The sequence below is a fragment of the Anastrepha obliqua genome, chromosome 3 (genome assembly GCF_027943255.1).
Source record: "Anastrepha obliqua isolate idAnaObli1 chromosome 3, idAnaObli1_1.0, whole genome shotgun sequence".
Lineage (NCBI taxonomy): Eukaryota > Metazoa > Arthropoda > Insecta > Diptera > Tephritidae > Anastrepha > Anastrepha obliqua.
In genome coordinates this window covers 85,220,326-85,245,627 of record NC_072894.1, presented here as the reverse complement: position 1 = coordinate 85,245,627, position 25,302 = coordinate 85,220,326, and the positions used below count along the sequence as shown (strand labels likewise).

The window sequence follows — 25,302 nt, the reverse complement described above, 5'->3', positions numbered from 1 at the left end:
TGTGGCTGTGCTGTTAACTGCACGCAATTTTCCACTCGAGTTAAAAATTAAACATAACACGAAACGAAGTATAAAATACGTACCAGTAGGCACATGAAAATGTTAAATTCGAACACAAGTAGCCAAAACTTTCCTATGTAATTGCTCATGAGTAAATCGATTTATTCTTCTCTATTATATTGAACTACTTATGACGTTGCTTGACCTAAAAATGTCAAAAGTATTCTACAACACCACACGCCTAAACGGAAATGGCAATAATCAAATAAACAAAGCGACGGCAGCTTGCTCTGGCACCCACACATACAAACGCTATGTTGTTTTCAAAAACTTTTCAGTAATAATAATAATTTCATTGAATTTTAAATTAAATTAGAGCAAACCATAGTTGGCAATAGGTTTGGCACAAAAGACTGTGGGTAGGTAAGTAGAGATGTGTCGTTGAACTACAAAAAATGTGGAAATTTCAGAGCTTGCAGAAATTTCACTTAGTTGCTTCAACCCACATGCACAAATAATTTTAAGCGAAAAGCAGTGCCGAAATTGAAATGGCATTACCAAAAAGGAACAACAACAATAAAGGAGAACCATGCCGAATCATGTGGCAGCATGTCAGCAACATGAATTCATAACTTACAAGCTGCTGGCGGTAAAAACGTACGTACATCCATATTTACATGCATACATGCTTACAAAAATTTATACGAGCATACATATATAAATGCATACATACCCACACACGCACTTAAGTGGGTGGAAATGATGAAATACATACTCATGCGTCCATATTGTAAGAAAAAAAAACTAAATTTTAAGGTATCTATCTTTGTCAAAAGCATAAATGAATTCAGAATGGGAGCAGGAAAGGAAATGGAAATGATTTAGGGGAAATCTGAGTATTTGTTGATATGCTATGACATGAGGGATTAGGGTGTAGTGAAGAATGTGTGCCAAAACATTTCTAATACATACATTTCGGCTGTTGGAGAGTGTTGTTTTTGTGAAGGAGAAATTACTTGAATGCAGTCAAGATGACGAACACGGCATGGACAGGCATTGTGTAAACATCAATCAGTGCGCAGATGAAATTGTTGGCATTTTTATTTAAATAGAGATGTGCAAGATACTGCATACAATACACACACATGCTGTCTACATACACAGATAGTTGGGCATTTATACAAAGGCTTTATAATTGAATATGTTGCGTGTATCATTAGCTAAATTCATAGAACCAACAATTTTTTTCACATTCTTAGAGCAAATCACTTGGAATAACGCGCCTCGTTAATTCTGCATTTATTTCCCAAGAGACAGCCGATTTCAGAAGATGCTTGCAGTAATTTTTCTCCCCAACTCTTATGCTCTGCTGAAACGTGGAATATTATGTACATATATACGAGTACGAGTACATATGTATGCATGCGTATCAGAGATATATATGGAATAGTATCAGAGAAGAGATAGGAAAGAATGAAGATATAGAGATAGTTAGTCCTGTGAGAATTTTCCAAATTCTTTGACAAATCTTTAAGTATCCTCCAGTTTTAGAGAACGAATATTACTCATTCTCACGACATCGGAATCCAAAACTCGTAGCGTTGCTCTAGCAAAGGCAGGACATTCACAGAGAAAGTGTTCAGTGCTATCCGCCTCCTCCAAGCAAGACAGGCACATTGAGGACCCAATGATTCCAATGGTGGTCATATGCTGACCCCATGGGTTGTGTCCTGTAATAATACAAACTATCAACCGAATACCTTTCCTTCTAAGTTCTAGTAGAAAGTTTGACAGTTTTCTGTTCGGACTTGTCACAAAACATTTTGCAGTTCTGCAGCGTTCTAGATCGGACCATGGCTCTTTATGTAGATTGCATACATAATCGCTGATCCTATTCAGGATTCCTGCGGAACTGATTTCAATTATTGGCTCTGGCCCTTGTGGGGGCACCGCTGATCCCCGGTTGGCCAATTCATCGGCAATTTCGTTTCCTTGAACACCGGGGTGCACTGGAACCCATATAAGTACAACTCTGTTCTGTCTTGCGACAGAATTAAACTTCTTCTTACATTCTTGAACAGCCTCACTGTCACTGAAAACTCCAATCTGTTTCCCGCTCCATCTCACCTCGATTATCCATTCGGCTACTTTCAGAATGGCAAAAATTTCCGTTTGGAAAACAGTTGCCATTTCCCCCATAGCATAGTGATACTTATTATGATACTACCGTTTAAGTACCATCCGGCTCAAGACCCTATTTGATTCTTCAACCCATCGGTAAGGAAAATATCCGTCAAACCTCCCTGCCTGCATTCTGGATTGCTCCATTGCTCGCGCTGACATCAAATTTCCTTCTTCATGAAACTGTGGGTATCAGGTCGTCTTTAGGTGCCAGAAACAGTGGATACTGCTCAGATAGCAACTTAAAGATTTCTCTGTGTCCCGAAGTTCCGTCTTCGTACCAGAAACTATATTTATGGAGTCTACACATTGCTTTTATTTTTTCCTGTTGTATCTTAAGATACAAGGGGAGCAGATCAAGCATAGCATTTAGGGCATTGTCAGAGGTTGTACTCATGGCCCCCCTAATGTATAAACCTACGCTTCTTTGCAGCCTGTATAGTTCCCGGAGTGTGGACTTAACCATGTTCCGTCGCCATCAGACTACAGAGGAGTAAGTGACGATTGGACTGCTAAGTGCTGTGTATATCCATAGGACCACAGCAGGTTTCACCAAAGGCTTTGCGACATTGCTGAAAAATGCTTAACGCGCCATTCACCTTCAGTGAAACGTGTGTCTCCCAAGTCAGCTTCTTATCCAAGATTACTCCTAGATATTTGACTTCATCGGAAAAACCAAGTGTCACACCTTTCAGTGTTGGAAGACTGAGTCCATCCAATTTCCTTTTTCTCGTAAACAAAACTATGGAGGTTTTGTTCGGAGTAACGGAAAGACCTTGTCTCATGCACCAGTCATCGATTTTTTCCAGAATCCTCTGCACTTTCGTGCAAAGCCTCCTTAGGGATTTATCCGATGTTAGCGCACAGACATCGTCCGCATATGCTTGGACATGAAAACCGAGTTCCTGCATTTCCGCAAGTAGAGGGTCTACGACTAAGCCCCACAGCTGCGTAGAAAAAACATCTCCTGACGGTGATTAGTTGGTCTCTGTTCTCACCCGCGGTTACCAGCATCTCAGAGAGCATGGAGTATATCCATTTTACAATGGTTTGATTAACTCCGTGTCGTTCGGCAGAAGAACATATTGAGCCGAAAGTGGTTACAATGGTTACTATATGGTGCGAATCTGGTTTTAACCCGACGTCATCGCCTAACAATTGTTTGTATCAAAAAGCGAACGTGGTAACATTCATAGAATAAGTTTGTGCCATTCTGAAAGCCATTTAGGGCACGAAATACCAACTGAGGATTGCCCATGCTGAAATATTAGAAAATATAGAGCAGAGGCACAAAAAGATACCATACAAGACAATCATATTTCCCGCTTCCATGTTTACTCAGTAATAAACAGCATGAAACTAAAATCATCAACAAATCCGTGTGTGCGAAATGAGTTTTAACCGATTGCTTGGATTACATACATAGGTATGTCGTGTTATGCAATACTTATGTCGAGTTAGTAAAATTTATAACCCGTTGTGATACTCTAATAAAGCAGAGTTAATTGAAGGATAATTCTTAGCTAGTGCCACACAAACATACCTGGCTTATTTTGTGGGTTTTTCTTAGTTTGTGAATTAAAGTAATGAAGTATACATACATACTTGCATATCTGCATATGTAAATTAAGGTGGCGCAATTTCTAAGTAATTATCTTTTTGCTACATCGTTTCTAGCATATTCAGATTCTACACATATTTCTAAAAAAAAATTTGTAGAACGTAGCTCTAAAGTCAATTTCGCGCCTACCAAATTCTAAAAGAAGCTAACAGCTAGAGAGGAAGTTATGGCTACGAAAATAGAAAATAGATAAAAATAGGGTCTGAAACCTTATAAATTAAACAAAAAATATCAAAAAATGAAATTTTATTATTAAATAATTTAATATTTTTGAATACATTTTTGAAATATTATAAAATTTGAGTGCTTTTGGTTGTTTTGCTAATATAGTTTTAGTTTGATTAAACATAAAAAGCAAAAATATATATACAGTCACTTTAGGTACAATACTGTAAAAAAATTAACGCGATTCCACTGTACCCTGTTTTGTAGCGCCATCTAGCAGTTTTTTAAATAAAAAGTTTTTTAATAAAGCAGTTTTTTAATCAAAAAGCTCACGTTAGTTATATTAAATATTACCCTTTATAATAATTTTTGTTAATTAATGATAGCTTTTCCTAATTTTATGAGCTCGAAATTGACTTCAGACTCAAGCTCTAACCGACTTTTTTCTTAAAATTTTATGCATAATACGAAAATGCTAAGAACTATTTCGAAAAAAAAAAAACAAATTGACGCACCCTAATGTACATATATGAAATACCATTAATTATGTGCACTAATTCAGTTCCCAAATTCATTAACTTCATTTCCTTTGAAAATCAAAGTTTAGATTAGCTACGTAAGTAGATAATTAGAAATTAAAGAGCTACCATTGTTACCCAGCAGACGAAATAGAAAAAAATTACAATTCTTGATACGCTTTCTGCTATTCATTACGGCGAATGTTGGGCATCACTTTTTCATCAAGGACTCGTGGGCCCTATTAATTTCTTTGATAGGGAGAAATGCAGGTGAGAGATGGCCATTTGCTTACTGCAGTGGTATCTCTGCCTATGAAATTTGGCAAACTCGGCTGAATAGTGTAGGAAAAGCTAAAATATTTATTATATTGAAGATGCGATAGTTACATCTTAAAGCTTAGTTGGGATGTGAGTAGCAGACTGCGAAATTTTTGCAGATGTTTTAGAGACAATGGTGGTGGCCGCCGCCGTAGGATTCGTAACACCAGGTGCAAAACACCAAATGAAGAAAATGTTTTTTCTAATAACGGTGTCCCTTGACAGGTACTGCAAGTCCCCGAGTGTATTTTTGCTATGAAAAAGCTTCTAAAAAATCCATGTGCTATTTGGAAGCGGCATACAACTTATAAGAACTTCCAACTTGGAGCTCGGCCATACACTCAACAAAGGGTTGCAAATAATATATGTATGAAATATATGGTGTTCTGAAATTATATGAAATATTGAAATATGAATAAAATATTTAAATATGTTTTCCTGGCTAGATAGAAATTCGCCTTAGAGCTGTGTGCCAGATAATGTTTACGAAGAGGCACGCGTGGTGCCCATATTAACATTCTCTCTGACAGTCAAGAAGCTCTAAAATCGCTGGAATATTTCCTCAAGACCCTAGCATCAAGAAACTTTGTTTCCTTGATGTGGGTTCGAGGACAGGAGGGACACGAAGGAAATGGAATTTCGGACACTTCAGTGAAATAGCGGGCAAACACTCCCTTCATAAGTTCTGAACCTTTCTGAGAGGTAAATAACAGCTTGTGCCAAAAGTGCCTTTCTACGTAAGCAGGAACAATGAGACCTCATCAACTACTGGAGAGCCCAATCGGGCATGCGGCAGTCGCAAAGATTCATAGATCCAGAACGGATAAAGGCAGAAGCAATGTTTAACATAAGCAGAAAGGACATACAACTTTACACTGAACTACGAACAGGACACTGTAAACTTAATTATCACATGAAAAAGATAGATGCGATAGAAAACGATTCCTGTAGACTTTACAAAGAAGAACAAGAAACAGCAGAACATACTATATTCTATACGACTGCCTAACAATGGCACAACGCAGACTAAATTACCGGGCTATAGATCCAAACCTCCTTACCACAGCATACACCGTCATTTGACGTCCATATTACCCGAAGGGAATCGAATCAATTCGCAACATTTTACACCACCAATTGGGCATGAGCCGCGTGGCTGCTCGACTCGTTCCAAGAGAGTTCAATTTCTTTCAAAAAATTCATCGAAAGAAGGTGACTGAAGGCATACTTGAGCAAGGGAATAAGTGAATTCGGACAACAAGTTTATCCAACGCATCATAATAGGTGATGAGAAGTGGGTATATGAGTTTGACATGCAAACCAGTCAACAGACCGCTGAATGGCACTATCCGAGCCGAAGCCCAAAAAACTACGTCAAAATCGGTCAAAAGTGAAAGTCATGCTACTCGTTTTCTTTGATTATCATGGTGTTGTGCACTAGAAATTTCGGTACGCGTTCCAAATGATTCTACGAACGCAATTTGTGGAAAGAAAACGCATGGATTGCACCGTTGGCATTTGTGTATTGCTTCGAATGGAGCCTATTATGAAGGCGACAAAATAAATTTTGGCCGAGTGGATCTGAACAGTCAATGGTACCAATTATTATATTTAGCGGGCTACATACGTAGTTGTCATAGATTAAAAAACATTGTGAAATAAAATAAAATATTTCAACAAATTTTGTTGTGTTTAATTTAGAAAATAGTTAGCGATTTCATTAAATCACCCTATCCAATATTTTCTTTCTGCAGCTTTATTAAAGTATTATATTTTAAGTTTTCAGTTATTAATTATGATAATTAAGAGTGTTGTTTCGATAATAAAGAAGGTGGAGATCACAGGAGAAAGAAAAAAATACTCTTGACTGGATAAATCAAATTAATTATGAATTAGGTTATCCCTGGCAAAAAAATGTCTATTTCACTAAACATTAAAAAATCAAATTTAAGAAATAAAAAACGGGAAAGTGAAAGAGGCCAGCTTAAGAAGTTCAATATACCCGTAGACATACATATGTATATGTATGTAGAAAGATAAGTACAGTTAAACACTTGAATTCGAACTATAAAGCAAACGAGTTCACTAAGATTTAATTCGAACACCATTTCGTGTTATAGTGTTTAACAAATTATTTAGAGCGAGGGCAATCCATCACGCGCTCTATTGCTTGTCTGTGTGTATAGGTACTGCAGCTTTGTAGTTCACAAGTGTGAAATGTGATAACGTACGACGTCATTTGCCAAAATTATAAATCTTATAAAACAAATCAAAAAACATTGAATAATAAAAACAAAATAAAAATCATATTCATTGAGCTTTACATTCTTCACAAAAAATGAAGTGATGTTGCTAAAATAATGTCACAAAAGACTGACGTCAGTAGTGAATAATTCCCGGATGGAACCTTTTTTATGTCATCTTTGACATTTGTCAATTAGACTACTTTAACCATGGATACTTTCATAATTACGTATATATTTAATGTATTGCATTATTGCGATTTTCGTTTCGCGCTCGATTAATTTCACGTAATGGTGGCATAAACTGTCTACCTAGATCGTGCGATCTAACTCCACTAGACTACTTTTTGTGGAGTTTTTTGAAAAGTAAAGTTTATGTGAATAAGCCTACAACGATATTAGAGCTGAAGCACAAAATTTGGATCAAGATTGCTGAACTCAATGCAATAATGTGGCGATAATGTGTGAGCACGCCCTTGATAATTTTAATTCTTCTGTGACAGTCTGTAGACATGCTCATGGTAGGCATTTAAATGATAATAGTTAGGAGCTACATTTTGATTAAAAATAGCGAAATCTCAAATAATCTGAATTCTTATAGCATATGTTTTATTTTAAAACAACATATAGGCGCGTACACTCTTTTTGGGTGTTTGGCCGAGCTCCTCCTCCTATTTGTGGTGTGCGTATTGATGTTGTTCCACAAATGGAGGGACCTACAGTTTCAAGCCAACTCCAAACGGCAGATATTTTTTATGAGGAGCTTTTTCATGGCAGAAATACACTTGGAGGTTTGCCATTGCCTGCCGAGGGGCGACCGCTATTAGAAAAAACGTTTTCTTAATTTTTTGATCTTTCACCGAGATTCGAACCGACGCTCACTCTCGGAATTCCGAATGGTAGTCACGCACCAACCCATTCGGCCACGGCGACCGCCCTAAAAACCCTTTATAAAAAAATTCGAGCATGTACTAAATATCACAAGAAAGGTGTGACACTCAGCGAAAAAAATTGTTAAAAATCAAAAGCTTTTTGTAGTCACTTGAAACGTGCACTTTGTTATATTAAAATTCAATGGGCTATAAAACTGCATACTCAGAAAAATTGTGGTTCAAAAATGCAAATTTTTGATAGAAGTTGGTTGCAAAGTTTGAAACTTTTTAGATAAGCGTATATGATGCCACATATTGCTTGCTCTTTAATTGGTGTGGACAATAAGAGTGCTCACGTCACTGTAAATATATACTCGAAGAGTAAAGCTGTATTAAAAGCACTAACTTTACATTTTTTAGGATCGAAACTAGTATACGAATGCCTTGATATGCTAAACCAACTTAGTGCAACAAATAAAATTGCACTTTGTTAGGTTTCGGGTCACTCTGGAATAAAAGGTAATGAAATTGCTGTTGAACTCGCTAGGGATTCACTCTGGTATCAATTGGCAGAAGCTAAATTTAGAGGCAATAGTTGAGAGAATACTCAAAGAATTACCCATTGGAAAGTCACACAAGAGTTCCGTCATGCCAAACATTTATAAAATCTTTCATGGCATTGACAGACGGAGGCGTTAATCCGAATTGCCGTGGTGTCAATCTATGGTGTGACAGACGGTTTTTAGGCGGATTAGTGAGCTAATTTGTTTATTGGATAGGTTTTCAGTAAAAAATGGACCGCAGGCAACAAATATGGTTATTACCTCACGTGATACTAATAAGTAAATATTTATTAAAAAATTCTTCAATTGCAATTTCTCAAACTGCTCTGAAATATAAAAACAATTTATGTAATTTCGAACGGGTTAGTGCAAGCTAGCATTTCATCCTTTCTCTTGTTCTTTCTCTCTGTCTCTCTCTTTCTCGTTCTTCTTTTTAAAACTTTGATTATCTTTCACCCACAATAGATCTTACCCATTGAAAATTTTCCCCTTCTGCTTAAATTATGGGAATTAAGTCTAGTAGTTCATCTGGATTAGTTGCACTTAATTTCTCCGATAATTCCGAATTAGGCCGTTAATTCCGATTGATATCACCGTCTGTCTATGCTATTACCTACAACAGGGAACTGCATAACATGCGTAAAGTAGACAAAAGGGAAATAGTTGGTTTTCTGACAGGTCGCCATTAAATAAATTACCATCTCTCCAAAATGCACATTGGGAATGAAACAGAGTGCAGACTCTGTCTGGAGGATATCCTGTGCATATCTTGTGCAACTGTATTGCCTTGGCAAAGAGAAGACTGCGCATCTTTCATCGACATCAATTGCATCCGAATGAAATCAAGAATGCTCTAAAATTTGTGCGCAAGGCGGAAAATTTACTGAAAGATCTTGGCTTTCAACCAATTCGCAACCTGAGGCTGGGAACATCTAGATTAAATGGAACCTGATGTAATACATGTATTAACTATTTCTAAAGCATGTAGTAGACCATAGAGGATCTTTTAGGTCGACGTATCTGTCTTTGCTCGCACTACGGATGCAAAATTATTATTGTTTATTGGTATGGATTCAGTCACTATCACATTAGTTTTCTCTTCATCTACTAATTTTACTACAAATACCTTCCACTCCTCCGGGTTCATCTGTGTCTCTTAACGACATGTTTACCTTGTTTAATATGGGGTTGGATTTTTAGCAAAGTTAACCCAATATTTATTGCATCGTTCTTCTCTACGCATATATGTGTATGCATGTACTCACGCACGAACTTATGTAAATAAACAATCAATGGCGCTGTAGTGCAATTCCCACTGACAATCTGTGAACTTGTCACGAAAATGTTTTGTAAGCGGTTACATTGATTTATACTTAGCAATAATTGGCAAGAGTGTATAATTGCTAGCCCGTACATACCAATATGCCATACCTTGTTGTGCCCATTTCACATGCACATACATACGTAACGACATTTTATCCTATGTATGTACAAGTGAGCTTTTCAGGCTTGTAGCTACTCATGCTCAGATGTTCAGATGTCTAGGTCAGGAAGGAAATGTATGTATATATGTCTAAGTGTATATACATATGTGTGTTGTTAAAGACACTAAACATATATGCATATATTATATATGCACATACAAATACGAAAAAACTGGGTGTACCTATAATCACTATCAGGCAAATGGAATTTTTTAGAATAGTGAACAATTCTCAAACGATTGGCGTCAACGATTATACTTAGTCCTGTCATAAGTTCTGTTACAAGTTAAGTCCGTCTTCGAATATTTTTTTAATGAAGTTCGTTTTACTTAATTATGTAAATATCAAAAAAATAAATTTCAAATTTTCATTCGAAATGGTCATCATTTGCTTCTACACAGACCTTCAAATGATTAGGCCATTCAGGTATTGCCGCACGCCCGGTTTCCATGGATATTGACGTTGCTGCTCGGATCAAAGATTGACAGGCCATGCTCTCCAATTCTGAGCACAAACTGTAGTCCAATAGATTCAGATATGCGCTTCCAGAGAGCCAATATTCTACGACTATATTGTTTTTCAGCCACAGCTGGGTGGTTTTTGCCTTATGGACTGGAGCGAAAAATCCATTGCTCTCTATTGAAGAGAATACCGCTCAACTGCTTCACCATGCCTTCTAAGACATCCTCCTGGTACACTTTTGCCCCGGTCTTATCATCTTTTTCGCAGAAATTAAGAGATGTAACGCCTTTACAAGACACTCACTCTCCAACAAACCATTACGGAGGCTGAGTGTTGGACATGCAGAACCATTTGAACAATATTTTTTGTGTCTTTAGAAGTTTTAGTATAGATTTTTTCATTTTGCTTATTAAAAACTTCTTTTCTTTACGTGCGTTGTCAAAAGATGACTAGTTGAGCGACGGAAGACTTTCATGTGGAGATCATCTTTAATTAGTCTTGACATGGATCTGGTCGATACATTCATTTCCCTGGGCCTGATTTTCTGCTTTCTAAGGAGATTTTTGCGAGTTCTTCCTCGAACGGCTTTTATGACTGCACTGGCTCGAACCCCGTGAGGACCATCACTTCTTTTTCTGTCTGCCACTTCAGACGTTTGGGAGAAACGATTGATCGTGTAGTAAACAAACATTCTCAAAATATTAAGTTTTTTCAGCAATTCGTAAAGCTTACTTGCACTTTTACCTCAAGCTCCCCATTCCATTGTTAACAAGCGAAATTTGCCACGAAACTGAGTATAATTTATGAGTAGACAATGTTCTCGCTGTATGCATTGAAAAAATTGTTACGGAATTCATGGCAAGACTATGTAATTAATTTTTGGCCGAAATTTTTTGGGTGTTTGGCCATCTCTTTTATTTATTTATGAAGCGCGTTTTGATATTTTCTTCAAACCGACTTTGAACGGCAGATAGTTTTTGTTTATTAGGACGTTTTTCATGACAGAAATATACTCGGAGGTTTTTCATTATCCGCCAAGGAGCAACCGCTGTGAAAAAACTATTTCAATCAACTGGTATTTCGCTCCCGGAATTCGAACCTGTGCACTGCCCAAAGCAATCACGTTACAACTAATTACATTATATTTCAATTAAAAAAACCAAGAATACCGGAACTTTTTCATTTTATTTAATTTTTAAGCGTACTTATATTCGGAACGCCCTGTATAGTACGAAAACATTTGCCTTAGAAATATTGCACAGCAGTTTTCACACGAGCACAACATTAGGATGAAAGGTGGCTTTTCACAATCCCAAATTAGGCGTGGGGAGAAATTGGAAATATAAAGTTTGAACTAAATAATTCGAGTTGTTAAGAGTAACAGCACAACAGGGACCTCTGTGGCACGTGTTGCGGCTAATAGAAAGGGTTTCCTGTAAAAGATACAAGCGGAAGCGAATTCTCAAATGACTGAATTAAGCAAAATGCTGTCATGTATCCCATAGATATTTACGAGGGTAGTAAAATATGCCCACATATGCATTATTACAATAAATACGCTCCTGATAGTAAAAAGTAAAACAATCCTTTTGGTTAATGAAACGTAACTATAAACGTTTGGTTGGGAAAATTGGAAATAATCTAACGTCGATCGAAAACTGAATTGAACACGGGTGACAAGAAGCAGTCAAGGGTACTCGGATAGCAAAAAGCAGAAATATATGGACATATACAAGACTCGATACACCTACAGGGTCTCAATTACGAAAATCATATATGTAGTTTATTTTGTACATACATCGATGTTAAAAGTGAAGCAAAAGTCGTAATTTATGTTCCAGTTCATGCAGGCGTTCTTTAGAAGAAAATTGATGCAAATAAGCACATAAGAGAACATAACGATGAGTTCAATGCTTTGAGAGAATCATAACTTCATAAACTGTCACCACCATTTGTCTTGCTATGCACCCTAACTACCTTACAAAGCAACCGCTGCTTATTTGATTCTCTCAATATTGAGCTTTCACGTTAACTTTCTGTTAATAACCAAAGCCAGTTATAGAGGTTGAGTTCTGGACATCCTGTATCTGCTCTTAAATACGAAGAACTCCATTTTGATGAATGTTACAGAGAGACCAGAGTCAACGGAACACTTTTCATCTTAGTTTAAGTGTCCTTGCATCAGCTCATATGTATATAGTACACTTCCAGTAAACGCTTAGTCATCTGAGCAGGCAATCACCCTCCAGCCCCTTCTTCACAGCTCCTCCAACAAGTTATTAGCCACAATACGTTACTAGAAAAAGAAAAAAGGACGTAGTGCCCCAATTCAACTGCCACTGGAGAAGGATGCCGCTCCACCGATTTCTTCGCTAAGCATTTGGTAGATAAACCTGACCAAAATAATTACGACTGCCAGTTTAGTCAGGAATGTATAGACTGCCTGCGGTACGGCGTTAAAAAAATCCATCTCTATGTCGGCTAAGTACTAGGATGTTTAAAAATGTTTCGACTGCAGCGCCAACTGATCATTAACATTCTTAGTATAGAAAGCAGTCAATAATTTGCGCAAAAAACGATTTAACATATGAGTAAGAGTGCCGTTAAATTTAGTTTCACCACTTCGGAGATAGCGCGTCCAAAGAGATGAACGGACAGAAACAGGCTTCTTTGTTTTTGCAGCAGTTTAGAGAACCCAGCCCATTGTGATGAAGCCATAAATCGTAGTTTTGCATCATATCTAATGATAGGCTGTGAAAATAGATAATTTTTATAAGGTTGAAGTAGTGATTCATTCAGCATTCAACTAGTGCGTCCGCACCATTTTGTTAAGATAGATCTAAAAGAAAAGGGGTGCTAGAAGGTCTTAATATTTTCTATTATACTTCGGTCATCGCTCGCCATAATTTTTTTGTTAATATTTTCCATGTACAGACACGATGATCTTACACATTTTCTTTATGGAGTAGAAGATAAGCGTGTAAAATATTGCAAAGTTCATTTTCATAGAAAAACAGAAGAAATCCAAGTTTACTAACTTCAAGTGAAATACGAAAAAGCAGTTTTTCTTAACTAAATTTATTTTATATTATTACTCTTAATTGTGATGGAAGCTTTGCAAAAAACATTTTAATATATCTCACTTTTTATGTAGCCTTAGCGAAAGAAGCCCAATGTATCGAATTGTAAGATCTCGGCGTTCATTGCTGTTTCATGAGATTATGCGGCCTGGGAACTTCATTAACAATAGGGTCCATGTTTAGCGCACTGTGTGGCAATTGGCGCCGTTCCATTAAAGCCACACATTGTCTTAGTTCATGTCATCGAATTCAAGCCATAGAAAGTTTGTTATCTTGCTACGATAACAATTTCCGCTCGCCGTAACAACTTTACCGGCATCATTTTTGAAGAAAGCCAAGTCCAATCCAAATCACACTAAGACTATTCCAAATGCGCCAGTTATGCTTGTTAATGTACTGATTATTGACTCAGATGGCCGCTTCTGCTGAATGAAAAAAACACGCAATGCGCGAAATACACTTCTTATAGAACGACAATTTTCATAAAACGTTTGATCCCCTTTTACGCATTATTCAACTGAGTATCGCTCAATAACTAAGCTTGTCAAAACCTACAGCATCAATTATGTAACAAAAAAATAAAAGCTTAGCAAATCACAACTAACCGCTGTCAAATATCATCCTTGAAATTATCCCTTTCGGATAATTACCCTCAATTGCTTAACTTCCTCGACAATCCAAACGCATCGGCATCGTTGTCCTCCTCAGTTTATAAATCGTACTTTTGCATTATGAAAATCGAAGTTCAGTGAAAAGTTTCTTCGCACGCTCAGGCCAACTTCAGGCCAACCGTCCAGCGATGAGGCCCATTTTTGGTTCAATGGCTACGCCAATAAACAAAATTGCCGTATTTTGGCTGAAGAGGAACCCGAAACATCCAACAAAAAACAACCGTTTGGTACGGCCTGTGCCAATCGCGCCAATGTAACAGTGCATGTCGAACGCTATCACACCATGATAAATGACTTTATGGTGCCGAAAATTGAAGCCCGTGATCTCCACAACGTTTGGTTCCGACGATGGCACTATTTGCCATACAGCCTTTGCAACAACGGATTTAGTACGTCGTCGTTTGTGTAAGCAATTTATCTCTCCCCTTGTCTCAGACCAATGGATTTGCAAACAATATCATATCATATCACACCTTCGTACTTTTATTTGGGGGGGGGGGGGTTTGTTAAGTCTGAATGCTTTGTGGATAAACCATCTTCGATTGAGGGTTTAGAAACCAACAATACTAAAACTATTCACGAGATACCGACCGAAGTCCTTCAGCGAGTCATTAAGAAATGGTGTTTATAAATGGCCGAATCACGGCGCAAGTGTGGCCGACATTTGAGAGAGATTATCTTTGAAAAGCAAAAGTTATGAATGGCTCTACGCAAAATTAGTGAAGATTGTGCAATCAATTTGAATTTTTCAAATCAAATCTATTACACATCTAATGGCTGGGAAACTTGGCTAGTATCCGATGAAGAAACAAACAAAATTTAAGCAGTTTGAACCGCTGTGTTCATCCTTCCTTCGTATCTGGTGGCACGAATACTAGATCTCGAACGCGAACCTTACCAACAAATGTAACCAAAAGTCAATAAATATTGAGATTCGGGAATGAAAATGGCGCTGGATAGGGCATAATCTGCGCAAACCAGTGCAGTCAGCAGAGTTCCTTTAGACTGGAATCCACAGCGAGCACGAAATTGAGGACGTCCAATGGGGTCACAGCGCCGTAGCAAAATGATTGTATGGACAAAAACTTGACATGGGCTCAGGCTCAAAGCTATAAATCGAAATCAATTGAAATCATTTGTTTTGGTATCATGCCCCCAGTGATTGGAGCGATAGCAATTAATAATCATCACACACACATCCGATTGGTAATTTTGCTGCCTGTACAACTAATCTCACTCTCGAACCTGTACCTGAACTATTTAGAATGTGGCTTGGTATTTAGCGTAACTTTCCGGAACTAGAAACTCGTTTTGTGAACTAGGAGGTTTGGATTGGCCGTTATATGGGTGATTAAAATAAAAGTGAAAGTTTTCGTTTGTTTGTTCAAGAAGGTGAGGAATTATTTTTTTTATTTATTTTTATTTTCTTCTTTGTTTTATATGTTGTTTTTAATGAAATTGATAATTCACATACGAAATGTATGTAAGTCACTAATAATTTTGCTGTAGTTTAATGATACTTTAACAAAGATATGTGGATCACTGGTACTCCAGAAGGAAACTTTCGGTAGTTGAGGTGATCTTTATCGGACACTGTCTGATAGGTATCCATCTTATGAGACTCGATATAACTTCGAACCCTTTATATGGCAGATGTCTGGAGGATGATGAGATGGTATGGAGGATGAGGAGGATGGATGCTATAATGATCCACAAATCAACTGTTTTGCTTTTGCTTGGCTAACATTTAGGCATCTTGCCTCCCTACAAATTGCGAAATTTTCTCATTTCCATAAAGCATTTCTCTGTCCGAATTATCTGAAAGTCCTCCTTAAAATATCTTCCTTATCCTCCTAAAAATTGCCGCTGTCATTCATTCTCCACCGTTTCATTCCTTCGGTTCCGTTTAATGAAACCACAATTAATGGGTTAAAACGATCATCCAAGAGCGCCTTCTTCCTACAGAGGAAGTCTTTTGTATATATTTACTAGTATTTTTTGATAGCGAACTGTTGACAATACTGCTTGAGTACATAAGCCTACCGTTCCTGTCCTCTTATGTTACGCAATCTAATGGATGCATGGACATACCTAGTATATGAGCGTTGTGTGTGTATGCTTGGTCTATAATTGCCCGCTTGCCAATTGATGTAGTGCTCTTTTAGCAATAATCTCAGCTGCATGCACGTACCACTTGCTGCGATATTAAAATCTACTCTACGTTCACTACTTCATTTCCAGTTTTATTTCAGTTCAATCACTTTGCGCCAGTGACGACGCCAACTTGAAATTCCAGTATTTATGCGACGTCGATGGAGTAATGAATGATTGCACGTTGCTGTCTTTTGGCGCGTATTTCTTTATGAGTTTTTCGTTTACATTCCCCAGATTTCCATTAACGTGAAATATGCGAGTGGATATGAGGAAAATGAAGTTTCTTGCGAATAGTTTTTATTTTTTCGCAGGAACTGTAATACTCTGCGTAGTTGCAAAAACTTGCTAGTCGCACGGTACTTTATTTCAGTCAGTTTTATTTTACTTCCCTTTGTTTAGTTTTATATTTTATATTGTTCGTTATGTTGATGTCACATTCATTTTATTTTATAATATTTTATTTTATTTTATTTTATTTTATTTTCTAAACTTGAATTTATATTTTTATTATAGATTGGAAACAGCAACGGCGAATATATAATTGATTAACTGGTTGATATATTTATTGCTTAAATAAAAGTAAAACGCTACAAACTTATTCTCCAACTCAATATTTTATTTTGTTTTTAATTTTTTTAGGCAAGTTCTTCTAATTTTATTTAATTTGTTGTTGTTGTTTGATTTAATTGGTTTTGTCTTATTCAATTTAGTTAGTTTGGTTTAATTTTTTGCTAATTGTTTTTGTTGAAATTGATAATATATCACAAATCTGGCATTACCTATATTATTCTTCTTCTTAATTGGCGCGATAACCACTTACGCGATTTTGGCCGAGTTTAACAAAGCGCGCCAGTCGTTTCTTTCTCGTGCTAACCGGCGCTAATTGGACACATCACGTGAAGCCAAGTCCTTTTCCACCTCAGAGGAGGCCTTCCTCTTCCTCTGCTACCACCACCTGATACCGCATCGAATACTTTCAAAGCCGGAGCGTTTGTATCCATTCGGATGACATGACCCAGCCAACGTAGCCGCTGGATCTTTATTCGCTACGCTATGTCTATGTAAAGCTCATACAGCTCATCATTCCATCCCCTGCGATATTCGCCGTTGTTAACGTGCAAAGGTCCAAGAATCTTACGCAGAATCTTTCTCTCAAACACTCCAAGCGTCGCTTCATCGGATGTTGTCATCGTCCAAGCTTCTGCGCCATACGTTAGGACGGGCATGATGAGAGTCTTGTAGAGTGTTAGTTTTGTTCGTCGAGAGAGGACTTTACTGCTCAGTTGCCTACTTAGTCCAAAGTAGTACTTGTTGGCAAGAGAGATTCTACGTTGGATTTCAAGGCTGACATTATTGTCGGTGTTAATGCTGGTTCCTAAATAAACGAAGTCTTTTACAACCTCAAAATTATAACTGTCAACAGTGACTTGGGTGCCGATACGCGAGTGCGCCGACTGTTTGTTTGAAGACAGGAGGTACTTTGTTTTGTCCTCGTTCACCACCAGACCCATTCTCTTTGCCTCTTTATCCAGTTTGGAGAAGGCAGAACTAACAGCGCGGTTGTTAAGGCCGATGATGTCAATATCATCGGCATACGCCAACAATTGTGCGCTCTTATAAAAAATTGTGCCTGAGCGATTAAGTCCTGTGGCTCGTACGATGCTCTCCAACAGCAGGTTAAAGAAGTTACACGGCAGCGAGTCACCCTGTCTGAAACCTCGTTTGGTATCAAACGGCTCGGAGAGGTCCTTCCCAATTCTGACGGCGGTGCTGGAGTTGAGCAACGTCATCTTGCATAGCTGTATTAGTTTTGTGGGGACACCAAATTCAGACATCGCGGTATACAAGTAACTCCTTTCCGTAGTGTCGAACGCAGCTTTGAAATCGACGAAAAGATGGTGTGTGTCGATTCTCCTTTCATGGGTCTTTTCCAAGATTTGGCGTATTGTAAATATTTGGTCGTTGGTATCGGGATCTTCACATTTTCTGTGACATGCACAGCTATCACTGTTTAACAGGTTCGAGAAGTGTTCCCTCCATAATTTAAGATTGCTCTGGATTTCAGTCACCAGATCGCCTATATTATACAGACTAAATGCCATTAAATCACACATTTTTTCACTTCCTGTTTAATCGAATAAACGAGAATACGTTCCAACAAGACTCTGCGATTCAATACATATTATATTTGCAATAGTTTTTTAGTTTTGTGTTTGTGTTTGCTAGGTTTATAGTTTTAATTTTTACTTTATTTTGTTTGAATTCATTAAATTTGCTTTTTAATTTTATTAGTTTTTATTTTATTTGGTTTTATTAAAAGTAATTATTATTAAATTTTTGAATTTTTATTATTTTTATTTCATTTTTATATTGTGTTTTGTTTTTGTGTTTCGATTTCTTTATTTTGTTTATTTTTTTGTGGGCTACCTTACTTTTTAAATTTAACCTTGCTTTGTTTTATAATACAGTATTTAATTATTTGATTTTATTTCTGTATTTATTTTTTTTTTTGATTTTGCATTTTAGTTTATTAACCATTTTTCAGTTGTAATTTGTTTTATATCATTTTATTTTGCTTCACATACATTTATTTTATTTTTTATTTATTTACTTTATTTTTGACCTTTTCATTCTTATTTTTATTTTCTTTTTTTTATTCTTTTTTTATTTCTTTCAAATTTTTTATAAATGTTTTATATTATTTTCTTTTATATCTTCTTCAATCTTATTAATTTTGTTTATTTTTTTATTTACATTTATGTATAAAATATTTTTTTCTTTTAAAATTTATGTTTTCATTTTTTACTTTATTTTATGTTTGCTAAATGAAATATGATTTTATACCCTAATCCCATGTCGATGGGTCGGCGCTTTATCTATCATATTATATATTTCGCCAGCAGGTATCTTCTAAGCTTTAACTTAACATATCCGGATAGATTTTTTTATTTAAATTTTGTATTTTAATAATATTTTAACAAAAAAAAAGGCATGAAAAAAGGGCCGAACACTAACGACCATCGACATGGGACTTTATTACTTTTTATGTATTTTATTTGGTTTTATTGAAAGTTTTCATCATTTATTGTTGGTATTTGTTTTATTTTTATTTAATTCCGAGTGATTTTGGTTTTGGTTCGATTTTGTATTATTTATTTTTTATCTTTTTATTGTGTGTTTTAATTTAATTTTTTATTAATCTTTAATATAATTCTTTATTAATTTGTATTTCTCTATTTGTTTATATTTAGCAGTTTTATTTTTTTAATTTTATTTTTTAGTTTTTTCATTCTTTCAGTTTATTATGCTTTATACTATTTTATTTTATTTTTTCTTTCTATTATTTTTTATTTGTTTTATTTTATTCTTCTTCTCTTTTATTTAATTGTTTTTAATTTTGTTTCATATTATATGATTTTGCTTTATATTATTTAATTTAGTAAACGTTTTTTCCCATTCCATTTTATTATATTTTTCTTTCAATAATTTTTGTAAACAGAACAGCAAAGCTGATAACTTTTGATAACTTAAAAAAATCTAAAATTATTAGCTTTTGGCGTGCGCGTACGCAAGTTAGAAAAAACTGAGAGAGTAAAGACACATTTCATTTTAAGGGGAGGTGATATTTTGTATAGGGAAAGTTTTTGCTAATAGCAATTTGAGAGCAGGGAAAAGAGCTAATCGTATTTAAGCCAATCACAAAATTAAAATTAGCTTTTAAAAAAGTAAATATTATATAAAGGTTTGTTATAGAAAAAGGTTCTAAAGATTAAAATTGAAAGTATAAACACCATTTAAACTCTGTCATAAATAAATAATTGGCGCGTACACTTGTGTTAAGTGTTCGGTCGAGCTCCTCCTCCTATTTGTGGCGCACAGCCTTAATATTATTCCACAAATGGAGGGACCTACAGTTTTAAACCGACTCCGAAAGGCAAATGGTTTTTATGTGTAAATTTTTTATGGTGAAATGCACTCTTAGGTTTGCCATTGCCCTCCAAGTTGCGGCCGTTATTAGAAGAACATTTTCTATTATTTGATATTCATGCACGGAGATTTGAACTTATGCACTCGCGAACGGGACCATGCATCCATTCGACCACGGGGGCCGCCAAACTCTGTCATAGTCAACATAAAATTTATTCTATAACAAAAACAGTGGATGGTACAACACCGACCATATTAACGAAAAATTAGATCGAGTGCTGCACAGTTCTTTTTCTTGATAGGCCCGTTTACGCGATTTTGGCCGAATTTGGTTTTGACTAAAATGTGTTTTATCGTTGAACCATGACTACAGGTCAAAGAATTTTTATATGAAATAAGTAAGTAGATATATTTTGGACTCTAAGGAATGTGCCAGATTTTTCTTATTTCCCTTTTAATTTTTAATGTAAGCAAACTACCAACTGCTCGCGAAATTTACAAGTATTCATTGGCTTCGTTTACTGCTTTGAATAATAGTTTACGGCCTTCTCTTTGAGAACGCTGATAGAGCGAATTGCCAGAATATCATTGCAAATTTACTGTAAAACTAGTCGAATAAACCTATTATGCTATTAATCTCCTCCAACACATTTCGAGCGCCTTCAAAGCGATTGTCTGCAATCAACTAATTTGTAGATGACACGTGAAAATTAATAGCTACACAACGCAAATGCAGAAACTGAGATCAAAATTTAGCAGAAAGCCAGTGAACGCATTACAGTCGATGCACAAATAATAATTATAGACTTCATGCATATAAATGGAAATCTAATGTCTGAGCCTGCAAATGGCAAAAGTAGCATCTACAGACATTTGAAGTTAGTGGCAAATATATTAATTTTAAATTGTTAGCGATGATTATGGTGGTAAGTGCACAAGTATGTTTCTGTGTGGTACACAGCAATTCGGGGCATACGAATACCAGTATTTAATTATCAGGAAAACATCGAAGCATCATCGCAAAGCATGAATTTAGTAAATGATTCAGCATTAATCGTGATTGTGTGAACAATTAATTCATAGTTTCGCCCATCTGCAGCTGCATAGTGGTTAAAACAGCCCATATTGGTAGGCGACGCTCATGTCGCTGATGCTATACCATACAGCAGCTGGAGGACTTGGACTGATATAGTTTTCGATGTTCTTTCAGTACGCTGAATCGGTGAAATACTATTAAAGCTTTATATATTAAAGATATATATATATATAATATATATATACACTTCTTATTATTATGCAGGAATCTTGTAGAGATAAAAAGTGATTTGTAAAGGAAATGCAGACTTTGTTGCGTCTACCTTTATCTCGGATATTTCTGATAACGATTTTACCGATGAAGACTTTCGAATTTTAAATAGTTTTCTCAATTTCGAAAATTTATGCTTCACTAATAAGGATATACTTAAGTAGAGCAGTTGCTAACTTAAAAATTTCCACTTAATATTATATGTACGTATGTATGTGGATGGTCTCTTAGTTATTTTGCTTAAAAATTGTCCTTCCCTGACTGACACTCTAGGATGTCTGTTGGGTTTTTCTTGATTACTTGAGACTTACTTTTATTATGCCGATTTTTAAAAGTGACAATAAAAATCACACTGCAAAATATAGGCCCAATTTCCAACCTCACTGCTGTATCTAAATTGTTCCGGTGTATAACTATCCCTCTGATGCCCGGGACCGCCTTTTGTCGAGGTCAACAAAAATTTTTCTAAAAACTACAAAAATTTAATAAAAAAAAATTCTAAAAGGGGACTCCTCACACTTAAACAATATAAGCTAGCATGTGTTCGTTCAAAGCCCATGGGATTGACTTTATTCGATTCGCAGGAAATTCATTTCAAAGTCGAATTTGGCAGCTTTGGGGGCCTTCATAGATATAGAAGGTGCTTTTAATAGCATCAGGGCGGAGTCAGTTGTCACTGCGTTGGATAGACTAGAAGTGGAAAGACCTACCTGTCTCTGGATCTCGTGCCTGCTTGGCTGTAGGGAAGTTAATGCGGTCGCAAGAGGGACTAAAGTCACCAGATTCCTTCACAGGGGGATGGTACAGGGTGGTGTCCTTTCGCCCCTACTTTGGCTAGTTCTGATAATGCTAAATAAGGATGGGGTTAAGGTAGTAGCATACGCCGATTACTTAATCCTGATGGTATCGGGACCGTTTTCCTCAGTCATGGCTGAGATTTTGGAAAGGTCAGTGGCCGTACTCAGTTGCTGGGCTGCCACGTGCGGCCTCCATGTCAACGCTTACTCTTTCGACTTCCCAAATTAAACAACCACATTCTCCAGCTCTCATCGGAAATTAGGTATCGGGAGTCGGAGCAGGTGTTTTCTCTAAATCAGGCAATTTATTTATCTACTTTAAACTGCCGAACACTGCTAGTGCTTTTCAGGCAGAAGTATTTGCGATCCTGCAGGCATGCAAAATGCTTAGGTAACGCGAGAGCGAGGGAGATAATAACATTTTCTCCGATAGTCAAGCCTCTAAAGACGCCATGGTACAGAACGAAACTAGTAAGCTCCTGTAAGGAGGAGATCAAATCTCTTGGGTGTGCAGGTAATATTTCTCTGATCTGGGTTCCGGGAGATAGGAACATAGAGGGAAATGAAATTGCTGATGAGCTTACCAGAAAGGGGACTGAATTGGTCTCAGAGATCTCCTACCCGGGCATCGGCATCCCCCTGACAGTTGTTAAAGGGGAGCTACGCAAATTATTTCAGAAAGGATGCAGAATGCGTATGCATTTGCGCCTACATACGAATGAGCTCGTTTTCCATGTTGAATTTAAGACGTCTTTTCATTGAGTGGTGCAGTTTCCGTTGTCAAGAAGTTTAAAAAAAATATTCAAAGTATGGTTTCTAAATGTTTTTATTAGCGTCATTACAGCGATGCAAAATTTATGAACCTATCGAAAGATGTTATAATATTTGATAATATCGTCGTACCTAAATCATATTCCCACTCGTGAACTAGACAGCTGCACTATGCAAATAGATAAGCAATGGAGTGCTATACTCCGCAAGAGCGTGGAATAATTGTGTAGTTTTTGTTTTACTAATAATCGGTCGGTGTTGTTGGCAGCGTGTGGATATAGTTGCCGGTTTCCTAGTCGTGTTGTGCCAACAGGGTCAGCATTCCGGCGTTTAACTGCTTGACTCGAACATACTAGAATGACTCGAGACCTTTCAGGGCACTTTGCTCGTTCGGCCGAGAATACTATATAGCGGTTTTGGGCTTCACTAGACAGAACCTACAGCGAAATTTAGTGAAAGACTTACACATGTTCCACAAAGTGAAAATAGTGCATCAGTGAATGCCGGATGGTCGTCAGTAGCGTGTGAGTTACTGTTAAGCCAACTTCAATCCTAACAACGAAAGCACTCAAAGCCACTGTGTGGTGCGTAATTCATGCGAGAGGAGTGATAGGCCGTATTTTTTGAGAGCATCATCTGAAATAAGGCCACTGTTACTAGTGAGCGTTACAGGTCCATGATAAACGACTTCTTACGGCCGGAATTAGATGAAAAGGGCTTGGTTAATTTATGGTTTCATCAAGTTGGTGCGACTACCAAACATCACGGATATTATGACGGGAACGTTTTTAGTCCGCGTAATCTCCCGTTTTGGCGATTTGGCATAGCCGGCAATATCGCTCGATTTAACCATACCAGACATTTTTTTTGAAGTCTCTGATTTATGCCAGAACAAAAAAACCTAAGACAATCGCAGGCTTTAATGTGAATACTCAACAGGTGTGCGAACAGTTATCACGGGAAATCATGGAAAATGCAATAAGGGCATAAATGTATATCAACAGCGGCGGCAGCCGTCATCACTCTAAATAGCTGTTTCTGCTAAATAAAAAAAAATGTTTCAAAAACGAAATTGGATGATTAGGTTTGCGCAGAGTTCATATATTGATTAACTATCTTTGATTTGTACTTATGCGCTAATCAAAACTACATCGCTCTCATATTCCTGCTTTAATTTTCACTAAAAACGAGTGTTTGCTCACTGGGAGAAGCTAACTTTCACATACAGCTGATTAGCAAATAATTTTCACTTTGATTTGTACTTACACCCATTTTATATATATCTTCCTACAGAACCTTCTCACAGTACAATGATTAATGTAAATAAGGGATCCCAGTAGACGAGTGTATTGGTGCCTGACATATAGACTTTTGCTATGAAAGATCTTCATTCCAACCAAATAATCTTCATTTCCAGTAAATACTTTGAAAACGTTTTTTTTTTTTGCGAATAACATTGCTAGATAACTGTAAACTCTCAAGTGCGTAAAATGACTAGGACGACACAAGTGACCGAAAAATAGAGTCTAAACTAAACTCGATGCTGTAAGCTCCTAGGGAACCCGCCTGTTTACAATGGCAGCAATCCATTGAAACTTTCATGAAAAGTGCAAGTATTGCTTCATAATTGAATTGTTGGCTTTTTGAAACAAGAGAAAAACAAGAAAAGTGGCCACTCAATAAAAATTAATTCTAAGTACTCGTAAACACCTACACGCGTACATTCATACAAAAGAAGTAACAATTTTATTTACTTACTTACACACATAGATGTATTCTGAAGCTCTTGTTAGCATAACGCAAACCGTAAAATACTTGGGTGGAAAGCACTTACACTTTTCTTCCTACGTACATCATTTGTTCGTCGTACGTTATGGTTGTCATTTTAGCTGCCAACACTTTTCCCAAGCTGTTAAACCTTCCTTCCGCCTGCAGCATTGAAAGCTCTGAGGTTTTTGCTCCCCACTAATATTTTCCTAATCAAAAGCGTTTTTCTTATTTATCATATTATTATGCGGGTATTTCCCTTTGCAACTTGTTGTTTTTGCTTATTTTTATACTATTTTGCTGTTGTTGTTGTGACTTGTTTTGTATTGTTGTTTTGCTCGCCCAGCTGCTGCAGGAAATTAAAATCTGTTCTTCAGATAGGAAAAACGAAAGTAAAAACAA

General features: G+C 36.7%; 1 protein-coding gene across 1 annotated transcript in view; it reads right to left on the bottom strand.

Annotated features, from left to right (window-relative positions):
- LOC129243006 (uncharacterized) overlaps window positions 1-25,041 on the bottom strand; it is a 55,934-nt gene extending 30,893 nt beyond the window's left edge. The window contains exon 1 of the mRNA XM_054880014.1: window positions 24,968-25,041. Coding sequence (XP_054735989.1) covers window positions 24,968-25,017 — 50 coding nt within the window. The 5' untranslated portion in view covers window positions 25,018-25,041. The remainder of the gene's footprint in view (window positions 1-24,967) is intronic.
- Window positions 25,042-25,302: the final 261 nt, after the last annotated feature.